At 46.3% G+C, this 12,114-nt stretch overlaps 1 protein-coding gene and 1 long non-coding RNA gene across 2 annotated transcripts in view; one reads left to right on the top strand and one right to left on the bottom strand.

Moving 5' to 3' along the window:
- The window catches only part of DHRS7B (dehydrogenase/reductase 7B), a 93,423-nt gene extending 84,792 nt beyond the window's left edge, over positions 1 to 8,631 (bottom strand). The window contains exon 1 of the mRNA XM_082261205.1: positions 8,486 to 8,631. Coding sequence (XP_082117331.1) covers positions 8,486 to 8,505 — 20 coding nt within the window. The 5' untranslated portion in view covers positions 8,506 to 8,631. The remainder of the gene's footprint in view (positions 1 to 8,485) is intronic.
- LOC309558193 overlaps positions 1 to 12,114 on the top strand; it is a 1,089,490-nt gene that overhangs the window by 356,295 nt on the left and 721,081 nt on the right. The window lies entirely within an intron of this gene.

Consider the following 12,114-nt stretch of genomic DNA (forward strand, 5'->3'; position numbering starts at 1 on the left):
AACTTTGCAAAAGTATAAACTGAAGACCTTACAAACTTAAGCTACCAAAGCCGGACTTCAGAAAAACACCTGATAGCACAAACTACATCCAAGGCATGAAAAGCCTTGCCCCTGACGTTTGATGTTTAGGACAGAAGGATGGCAAGATAAATATTCTGGTCAAGATGAAAATAAGAAACGACCTTAGATATAAAAGGACAGCAGAGGCCAGAGAACCACCTTGCCATGGTGGAGGACCAGTAACAAATCCTTACAATAAAGCGCAGTAAATTCTGAAATTAGAGCTGAAGTAATGGCAACCAGAAAAATAACCTTCTGAGTCAGGACTAAAAAGGAACATCCTGGATGGGTTCAAGCGGAAATTTCCAAAATACAGGAAGTACCAAGTTAAGGTCCCACAATGTTCACGGAATCTTAACCGGTGAAACAATTATGCATGACGCCTTATACAAACGTGATGCAACTGGTCTCCAAAAGAATGAACCCAAAGGCCAAAATCGGACCTTTGATCACACTCAAGACCAGTTTCAGAGCAAACTTCGGGACTAGAAAAAAGCCAGGAAGCCCAGAACACACTTGCGAGGATGAAATTCTTTAGCTTTCCTTAAAGCAAAATAAAAATCTTCCCTGAACTCGCCTTCCCAGCCTTCTAGGACAACTGAATCAGAGACTCCCCTGTCTTTCAAGACACTGGCTTCAGCCAGTGACTGTTAAAGATGGGACTGTGACAAAAGGTTGATGGGATTGTTCCGCTTAAGGTTCCTTTCTCCCTTGTGCAACCTAAAAATCGCGCAATCTTGATTGAAGCAATGCCTGTGTAATCTTGAGGTCTACCGACCTCAAAGCGCATCAAAGTTGGGCCAAAATAGTGCAGGCTACTACTTTGAAGTTGCTGCAAATTGAAGTCGCACAGATATGAACGGTACTTATTGGAAACGGAGAACGACCTGTCATGTGACTTGCAGTCCCACGTCCCAGGACAAGTCACACAAGTGTGAAAGTGGCCTGATGATTCACTTCTGCTCAGGAGCCATATAAAGATACATATTGACTATATTTGAATATAGTGCCATAACAACCCAAGCCAGGTTTAAGGTCCGAGTGATCCTAATTAGATACATTTGAAAGTGTTGTTCAGTTTTGACCTCATGTCACATGGTCTTTGGTAAATCCAAAAGGAAAATTGCACAAGATAATTGAACATGCATGGCCAGCCTTAACCTGGTCAGGCCTGGTAGTAAATTAAGGCCTCATTCACAAGGGCTTTCCGATCAGGTCCGCCTGTCAGTTTTTTTAGGCAGACCTGATCGGATGCTCCATGCACCCCTTTATGGAGCAGCGGATGTCAGCGGTGATATGTCCGCCAACACCCGCTGCTCTTCGATGTGCTCCGTGAAATCCAGACGGATGGAAACCCTATTTTCCATCCGTCTGGAGGATTGGATAAAAACGGACAGGCGGTACATTTTCATCCGATCTTCCATAGAGGGGAGCGGGGATCTGACAGCTGCGTCTCTGCAAAGTAAGCGGAAACACAGCTGTCATCTGTCTGCTCAGCGGGGATCAGCAGATCGATCCCCGCTAAGTAAAACCGAGTCCGCCGGGCGGAAAGCCCGCGTGAAATGACCATTAAGCTGCGGACATCCTGAGCCTGAAAATGTGGCCAGAGAAGTCAGAAGTACACCACCTGCCTGTGATAATGAGCAGTTATGCACAGGTTTTTCTATGCAGCCCTTGCATAGAGGACTAGTCCAAGACCAAGTCAATTATATGTTGCAGGATCCACAACAAAATCAAGCACAAAGACCCGATTGCACCCAGACTGAAGGGAGAGGAAGGTGCCCGACTTCTTTTACAGTCGAGACTAATCCTTTTAGGACTCCCAGGGATTCTTTTGCCACAGGTTTGCTTATGCACTTTTGACAAAGGTTTCTGGCCCAGCTGGCTGCCATTTCCCCTTATTAGGAAGCAAATGCTTAGGGAGGGAATGCATGCTGCTGGTCTTAGCCAAAATCGCTGCTACCACTAATTAGCTTTATGTGCATAGTGGTTTGGCAAGGACAGAGGTGGCCTCAGCATGCTCTGGCTTACCTTGGAGCGGTCCTGGCTCGCTTGCTCTGCAGGGCAGGATGGTGCAGCATCCAACATGGTCAGCTTCAAGCAAACATTCAACACATGTTCCTTGAAAGCTTTCCTGCCCCACCCCCAACTGCCCCATCAATAGTATTGGTGGACACATACCTGCTGATAGTGTGCTCTGTCCTTCCTGCTCCGGAAGCGTTTGGCCCTGTAAGATTAAGGTTGCATGTTCCAGGTTCCAAAAAACTGCACCTTGGCGAAACTGGAAGGGATGTCACTCGCTTCACCCAGTCAGGATGTACCTGCAAGTGATGCAACCAGAAGTGCATCGTACCACACATCCGCTCATACCTTTACCAAGCTGGTGCCAGTCAGAAGTGATGATGTCACCATGTCCCATGAGCAAGACAATGCCATCTTGGTCCACCATGTGCTCAAAGATCTCAGCAGGTAGGAGCTAGTGCCTAGGGGAAAAAGAGCAACTGCCCCTCTGCCTCCTTTTCGATGCTTGCAGATGGGGGGGGGGTGGCTGCTTACCCCCCCCCCAGTGTGAGCAAAACCTCGGGCAAAAAAGGTGTGAGTAATCCAGAGGGGGGTCCTCTAGTTGCCCCTGTCCTGAAGCTGCCTAGCCTCCCCAGAGGCTTGTGCACGCAGGCAGACAGGGGGTCCCTTGCAACTAGCACAGAGCCTAGAAGCTCCTGTTGGCCTGGGGGAAACACAAGAACTGAGGCACTAAGGTATGTGTCAGCCTTCTAAAATGGTGGATGATGCATTTCCTGCTTTAGGTGAGAGGAGACCCATCTCTCAGATGCTGACATGGAAGACCACTTGAGAAAAATATATAATGTTTGGGGGTTCTAAGCAATTTTCTAGCAAAAAATACCTATTTTAACTTGTAAACAACAAGTGTCAGATATAGTCCTGGTCCTTGATTGGTTAATAAGCAAGTACAGATTTCCCCACGACCAGAGCCCCTAGTATGAGCAGTCTAGATCCCTTAACCACTTCTGAACCGGGCCATTTTTTGCGATTCGGCACTGCGTTACTTTAACAGAAAATTGGCCGGTCGTGCAACATTTTACAGAAATAAAACGGATGTCCTTTTTTCCCACAAATAGAGCTTTCTTCTGGTGGTATTTGATCACCTGTGCGATCTTTTTTTTTTTTTTTTTGCGCTACAAATATGACATTGGCAGGGAAGGTGTTAACCTAGGGGTTAAGTGTGAGCCTAGGGGAGTGTTTACTAACTGTATAGGGGTTGGGCTTGTGAAATGATCATAGAGACCTGTGATCCTATATAGCAGGATCACAGGCGCTCTGATCATTTCAGAGAGAAGAACAATCAGTTGTGTTTACAACAGCTGACCATTCTTCTCTCTCAGCAGGGAGCGATCGCGGATGGCCGGCGGCAATTGGTGCCGTTGGTCCCGTGCATCGGCATCCCCGCTGCCTAGTGGGGGCGGAAGTGCGCCGGCAAGGAATGTGCACGACAGAAGTAGGGGTACGTTGGTTTGAGCAGGAGAGGCTGCCTGCCGCAGTAAATCTGCGGCGGGCGGTCTTAATGTGGTTAAAGTGGACTTTCTACCTAAACCTGAAAAATGACAGGCTGCATGCTGAACTTAAAACACATTGCATTCATATTTAGAAAGTTATTTTTTTTTTGTATTTACAATTACTTAGCTTCCTGCTTTTCTAAAGCCACTGGTGACACAGCCCTGGCTTCACAGCTGCCCTAGGAAGGCTACATCACAAATGCCTTCTAGCCACTTCTCCGGTGTAAAGTGCTAAAGAACTAGCAAAACTGGCCAGGGAAGCAGTTGATCAAACAAATCTGTTTGATCTGCTGCCTTGGAGGGCAGAGGAGAGATCCAGGGTCTATATCTTGTCTCCCACAGTACACAAAACATGGAAATGCAATTATTTTAGTAATTATAAAACTACTAAATACCTTTCCTCATCAGCAGTATATAGCAGTCTTGTGACTTCTATTAGTGCCTGGTTAAAGCTTGTAGGAGGAGTTTTATTTCTCCTCTGACTGTCCCATGGGGCTGCAGGACCCCTGACCCCCTGTCTGGACTGTGCTGATCACATGCACCAATTAAAAAAAAAAACTGAGCATTTACAGAGTGTCTCTAAAGACGGTCATATCAGGAGATATACAGACTGGTTTTACTGTTGTGGGTCTAGTAACACTGTAACATGTGAAAAGTGTCAAAATTGCCAGGCGGCAAGTGCAAAAAAAAAAAAAAAGAGGAGTTCTGCCTGGGGAAAAAAATTAAAAGTCAGCAGCTACAAATACTGTACTATTTATAGACAGCCACCTGTCTAGGGAGCCTGCGATGTCGGCACCCCGGTCGATTTTCAGATCGGCTGTCAGGTGCTGCCGCCATTTTTCATAAGTGAAACCAGCAGTGAAGCCTTTCGACTTCACAGCCAGTTTCCTACTGTGCATGCGCGAAGTGCGTTGTGCTTTGCAAATGGCCCGCCAGCGGGGAAAGGAGCAGGGGGTCGAACTTTCGAGGGATGGTGCCGTGGCGCTGTCTCCTGAAAGTGGGGTGGTCAAAAACAGGTAACCGTTCCGGTGGGGGGGTGTGGAGAAAGCAGATCAGCGGAAGTTCCACTTTTGGGTGGAACTACGCTTTAAGGACTAATTTAGGGGGACGCTGAGACCCGTAAGAGTGTAAGTAGCCCATGTGTTTATGCAGCTTTCAGAATATGTTACCCCACCATTTCATATTCCTGAAATGTGTCTGTTGTACTATGTACTTGTATTAAAAAGTTTCCTGTTCTCTTTGTATTGCTTCCTTTGTGTGAAATACCTGGTGATCCATCTAGTCCCTTGGCTTTAAACTGACTACACATTAGAACACACCCATCCCAGCATGGTCAGTTTTCTGGTTGTGCTGCTGGGAGCACAGCCTGCCCTCCAATGATTAGACTTGTGCGAGAACAGATTATGTGCTCATAAATATAAAAATAAAAAAAATGCTGCTGTTGCATCTGTCCCCCGGCTTCTTTAACACCACCGATCGCTCAGTTCTCATGGCTCCCAAAGTCAGTCAGCAGCACTCTGCTCTCCCCCCTCCTCACTCAATGGAATGCTGGGCTGTGGAGGGACGCGAGTTGAGAGGTTGAGCCGGGTGCTGGTCCAAGCATGTGTGTGGGTCCCAACTCTATGGTCGTGATGACGCCCGAGCCTGGACCGGCTCTGTAACCTCAGTGGGCAGACTTCAGCCCACTTTTTCTGAAAACGGGTCACAGAAGTGCATAACTAACTGTACTCCTGTGATCCATAGAAGTATAGCCAAACAAGCTTTGGCTGTACTTCGCCTTTACCACTTGACCCCTGGAAAGTGCAAAACGAAACTGTACTCTTGTGATCCATAGGCAAAGTACAGCCATACGAGCTTTGGCTGTACTTTTAACTGCTTCCATACCAGGCCAATTCTGGCACTCTGCTCCTACATGTAAAAATTATCATTTTTTTTTGCTAGAAAATTACTCAGAACCCCCAAACATTATACATATTTTTTTTTTTTAACAGAGACCCTAGGGAATAAAATGGCAGTCATTTGCGAAGCAATTTTTCAAACTAATTTTTTTTTGGGGGGGGGGGGGACAGTTTTATGAATTAAAAAAAAAAAAAAACATTAAAGTTAGCCCCTTTTTCTTTGTATAATATGAAAGATGTTATGCCGAGGAAATATATACCCAACATGTCACGCTTTAAAAATTGCATACACTTGTGGAATGGCACCAAACTTCGATATTTAAAAATCTCCTCCATAGGCAACACTTTAAAAATGTATACAGGTTACCAGTTTAGCGTTACAGAGGAGGTCCTGGGCTAGAATTGTTTCTCTCACTCCCAACGTTCGCAGCGATACCTCACATGTATGGATTGAATGCTGTTTACATATGTGGCTGCGACATGCTTCTGTATGTGAGCACCTTATAATTGTTTTTTTTATTGTTTATTTTATTTCTATTGTTACACTTTCCCCTTTAATGTTTTTTTTGGATCACTTCTATTCCTATTGCAAGGAATATAAATATGACAGGTCCGCTTAACGGAGAGATCTGGGGTCAATAAGACCTCAGATCTCTCCTACAGGCCAAAGAGACTTAAATCCAAAAAAAAAAAACGATCTCAGCTATTCAGCCAAGATAACGGCAGTATTGGCAACTACCAGGCTTGGCTTGACGTCAGAACGGGCCTCCGAGAGTCATAGTCTCTATGGTGTACTTCCGCCGCTGGCGGATTCCTTCTCCAGCTCGCAGATCGCACGGGCAAGCCTGTAGAAGATACGGAGGGCAGCGGGACGAGAACGATCAATCGGCTGAACATCTGCTATAATTGTTCTTACTGTGCAGGGAATCGCCGGGTTAGCTCCTGCTCCTAATTTCTGAGTTGGCCCTGGTGCTAACTTACACTGGCTGGGAGGGACACTAAATCACTGGCACAGATGTCACTAGTGACATTACTGTACACAGTACTAATAGCACTGGCTGGAAAGGGGGGTTAACATCAAGGGGCAACCAAGGCGTTAACTGTGTGCCTAACAAGTGCTTTATCTAACAGTCTGCTTTTTCTCCCTGAACTCAGAATTACTTTAACCACTTAAGCCCCAGCCCTATTTCGGACACTTTTTGTTTACAAGTTAAAATCAGTATTTTTTCCTAGAAAACTACTTAGAACCCCCAAACATTATATATATTTTTTTACCAAAGACTCTGGAGAATAAAATGTCGGTCATTGCAATATTTTTTGTCACGCGGTATTTGCGCAGCGGTCTTTAAAACGCCATTTTTTTGGAAAAATTACGAAAAATCACATTTCACTGCATTTAAAAAATACTAAACAGTAAAGTTAGCCCATTCTTTAATATATTGTGAAAGCTGATGACACGCTGAGTAAATAGATACCCAACATGTTACCGTTTAAAATTGCGCAAACTCGTGGAATGGCAACAATCTACGGTCAATTGAAATCTCAATAGGCGACGTTTTAAAATTTTTTAACGGTTACCAGTTTAGAGTTAGAGTGTAGCTCTTTTTTCTAATTATTGCTCATGCTCTGCCGATCGCGTCGATACCTCACATGTGTGGTTTGAACAGCGATTTAATTCGCGGCTCGACTTCCGTATACGTTTTCTTTCGTGCGCGAGCTAACGGTGACGGGGGCGGCTACATTTTTTTTTTCCCATTTATTTTATTTTTTTTTTAACTTTATTACAGGTTTTTTTTTAAAAAAAAATCTGATCACTTTTATTGCTGTCACAAACAATGTAAACATCCCTTGTGACACCAACATGCAGTGACAGGTACTCTTTATGGATGGACCCGGGGTCTAAAAGACCCCTCCACTACACTTTCATGTATGCAAAATGCCGAAAACGGCATTTTTGCATACAGCCGTTTTTTTAAATCTGCCGCCTTTTGCAGCAGAGTAACCCAAAAGTGACGTCATGGACCCCGCCTCCGGGTTACGTCATCGGAAACCCGATCAAAGCCTTTCCGGCTTTGATCGGGACTCCATCCAGCCAGCGGACGGGGGGGGGACATCCCCTCCCACTCACCCGGGTAACGATCGAGCCGCTTCGGTCGCTACCGACGGGAAGCCGACCGTCGGCTCTAAACCACAGTACTGGGATGGTGCCTCTAGCTAGAGGCATCATCCCGGTAGAATACCGCCAAAAGTCTGCCGACGTATATATACGTCACTTTGCGGTAAGTGGTAAGAAACAGACAGATCACTGTCTGTGTACAGAGTTCTGTGAGTTTGTCAGCAAAGAACTCTGTGTGGTGATTGGCCATAGCCAATTTCAGCCAAAATCACTTGCTGATAAAACTTGTGCTGTGTTAAATCACAGCAAGGGTAAGCACTAGGCCAGTGATGGGGAACCTTGGCACTCCAGATGTTTTGGAACTACATTTCCCATGATGCTCATGCACTTTGCAATGTAGTTGAGCATCATGGGAAATGTAGTTCCAAAACATCTGGGGTGGCAAGGTTCGCCATCACTGCACTAGGCTGCCAAACCAGGGCACACCCGTATGTCGCAGTGCCTGCCTGTGCCACCCACTTTCATATTATCTACCATGAGTGGGTTGGCAAGCAATGAATTCGGATCAATAATATGATTACTATATCATCTTGCCACTAAAGTCTCTCATATCAATACTATCTTATTTGCATGAACTGAGTTCCTGGAACAGATATAGGAAGTACTTGTAAAACGTTGGAATACGTTATCAGCGGCAAGCACAATGTTTGTGCTCTCCCATAACACTCGCCATCAGTAAATTGCATATAGCAGAATACTTTACAATGAAGCAGGACAGCACCGAGTTGCATGTTGCAGCAATGTAGTAAAGCACTGTTTTCCGCATGGTAACAGCTTACCTGACTACTGCAAGCACCATTCATACACTGACAGCGCAACAACCTAACGACGACCACCTGGGAACACTATATAGCCATATATGCTAGACGTCCAACCAGCTGCCAAAGAGCAGTACACGCAGCGGGTGACGTCACGATCATGTGGTCAAACATAAAACGTCAGCACGTAACGTCGGTTATGCTTTATTGCAAGGTTACCGCAGATGTCTGTGTTGTGAATATCTTCTGTATATAGTGTGTGTAGTTGGTCTCCAAACCTTATTCGTTATCTCCCCCTACTGGTATGCCTTTGTAGTGCGTGTTTTTTTTGTTACTGGAATTAGGCAGCTAACTGGATATGGAGTACGAGGTTGTCTAAAACGTTCGGTAAAAATGGTACCCAAAAACAAACAAAACAGAAGATGCAAACAAATTACCTATATTGGCCTTTAAAATAATTACCATCCTTCACAACATACTGTTGGCAACATTCAAGTGGTTGTATAACCTGCTTTGTTATTTTTACCTACAGGTAAGCTGTGCACCGTTTCGGAGATATTCACCCTGCCTGCAGCCGCTGACATCAGCGGCACATTGCGCTCTATCGTGCCAGAGCTTCTTGCCAGATCTGAGGGCTCCTGCGCACATGTGCGGGAGTGATGTAATTGCGGCTCCGGTCCGGGGAGGACTGGCAGCCTTGGGCCTGGGGGGCAAGTCCAGTCAAGTGGCCCATTGAACCACCAAGCTCACCATTTATGCCCACCTGGTTTATAACGGATATTGAGGTTATAAAGCAAGACAAATATGATACAATGTGGTAACATAATTTAATGTTAATAGCAACAAAGGAGGTTTAACAAAAATAATGCATCAATGCAGCCCCACCAGTGCCCATCAGTCCAGCCTCATCAGTGCCCATTAATGCAGCCTCACCAGTGCCCATCAGTCCAGCCTCATCAGTGCCCATTAATGCAGCCTCACCTGTGCCCATCAAGGCATCCTGATCATTGCCCATCAATGCAACCTGACCAGTGCCCATCAATGCAACCTGACCAGTGCCCATCAATGCAGCCTGATCAGTGCCCATCAATGCAACCTGACCAGTGCCCATCAATTCAGCCTCACCAGTGCCCATCAATGCAGCCTCACCAGTGTCCATCAATGCTGCCTCTCCAGTGCCCATAAATGCAGCCTCACCAGTGCAGCCTTATCAGTTCCCATCAATGCAGCCTGATCAGTACCCATCAATGCAGCCTTACCAGTGCCCATCAATGCAACCTGATCAGTGTCCATCAGCTCAGCCTCATCAGTGAAAGAAGATTATTGGTGAACCCAACAAAAACTGCGCAAAATTAATGTGATGTATAAATAAATAAACACTACTCATATCCATAAATGTGTTTAGGGTGAAATTGCTTCCACTCTGCGAGCTGCTAAATCAACGTGAATAACGTGACAAATGAAAAAGTGAAAAAATGTGGCGCTCAACAGTTTGATAAAACACAAAATAAATTATTCCAATGTGCAAACGTTCGTGCAAAAAAACAGTTTCTAGTGTCCAAAAAAAAAAAAGGGTTAAGCAAACAGCCAATGATGGAAACACAGACTTGATAGGAGTGAATCTCAAAAAAGCCTCCACCTCCACACGATCACCCAGTGAAATGTATAGGTACCGCTTACCAGAACCACTGGACCCCTTAGTTAAAGGGGGTCAAACATGCTTATTGATCCACATCAGATCCGACCTTGCACATCCCCCTCTCACACAGGCGAGATAGGAGACCCCGCTCCACGCCTGCGTTCCTTAGACCCTTAGATTGGGAACGTGAGACCATAAACTTCCGGGTCTAAGGAACGCAGGCGTGGAGCGGCGTCTCCTATCCCCAGCAAACTGAAAATGATCCTTTGATGAGTAATACTGCACCATGAGAGCCTGTTTGTCATTTCTCTCCATCTATGACTTGGTTCTTTAATGCTCCATCGATTTGGCTACACACTGTCGCCTGTGTGAGAGGGGGATGTGCAAGGTCGGATCTGATGTGGATCAATAATGCAGCTTGATCAGTGCCACCTATCAGTGTCCATCAGTGCCACCTACTAGTGCTGCATATCAATCCAGGTTAATCATTGCTCCTGATCAGTGCTTACCATTGCCGCCACATTCTCTGCCCTGCTGACCCCGTCCTATGTCCCACTGACCCCCATCCTCTGCCCTCATGTCCCAGGGTCTGATAAGGAAGCCGCAGCCATTCATTGTGAACAGCTGTGGCTTCCTCATCAGACCCTGAGACAAGAACAGTATACTGTGGCTGGGGTGGGATAAATGTAGATGGGGGTGCCCCATTTAAATCTTGCCTAGGGTAGCACAAAAATAAAATACACCACTGGACACTGATGCATTAGTGACTAGTGGCAGTCATTAACCCCTTTGTGCTGCATTAGTTGTACCAGTGTCAGTGTTTATTAACCATTTCATGCTGCACAATACAGGGGTTAATTAACACTGACACTGGTGCCACTGTCACTAATGCAGCACAAAGGGGTTAATTAACTGCCACTGGTCACTAATGCATCAGTGGCCAGTGGCAGTACATTAACCCCCTCCATGCTGCATTTTACAAACAGCATTGTAAATTAACTCCTCGCCTCAATGAGTTAATCACTTGAGCCATTTCACACATCTACAACATTGCCTTATGTAAGGTGTATTATCAGCCTCTGAAAACTCACTGTTGCACAGGGCTTCACTGGGCTGGCTCCTCGCAGTTCCTTGCAGAAGCAATCTCCTCCGTCCTTTCTTCCCGCCTCCTGGCCTCTGGATGACATCACACTCGGCCGGGACTAGAAAGCATTTGTCGGGTGGAGATCACTCCGCCTGACAGGGAAGTGACTGGACTCACCAGTCAAAAAGGCCACTCGCTCCGCACCGATTCCACCCCTGCAGACAGGCATGACACCCGCCAGCCGCCGCTACATTATAGTATACTTGCAGAGCTGCAGCAGAGCAGTGATGCTCCGCAAGTATAACACAATGTAGCGGCGGCTGGCGGGTGTCATGCCTGTCTGCAGGGGTGGAATCGGTGCGGAGCGAGTGGCCTTTTTAGGAAGCATCAGAGCGGCCTGGAGGGCAATCGCCTCCCTGCCTCCCGGCCCAGTCCGCCTCTGCTCACAGCGCTGGAGCCCGCAAACCCAGGAGAAACGCCGGAGAAACATGTCAGCCCCCTCAGCGGTGCCCGGGTGCTGCTGCGGGGGCTTAGTTATAAGGTAAGTATTTCATAATGTGCTAGTATGCGATGCATTGAATTACATGAATTGATGTTCACTCGTTGCTCTATTCCACTGTGACCCTACCTCTCACACTGACTACGTTCGACTGCCCGCAGCGGGCTTATCCTGACAGTCGCATGTACTCTATGATAGGTTGTGCTTCTTGACATGTTTCTGGATAGCCATGTGCATGTGCTCGCACCTGGCCCATGATGCCATTGAGATGTTGGACCATTCACTGAACTTTTTAGACACACCTTGTATATTTGAGTGCTGTTTTTAAGGCCTTGTGTGCACGGACTGTATGGATCCATGTCAGAGCCATGTTTACCCACACGGGGATGCACAGGTGTTCTGTGTATCCCCGTGCAGGTAATCCCATT

This window comes from Pelophylax lessonae (assembly GCF_965119305.1).
Source record: "Pelophylax lessonae genome assembly, chromosome: 6".
Taxonomy (NCBI): domain Eukaryota; kingdom Metazoa; phylum Chordata; class Amphibia; order Anura; family Ranidae; genus Pelophylax; species Pelophylax lessonae.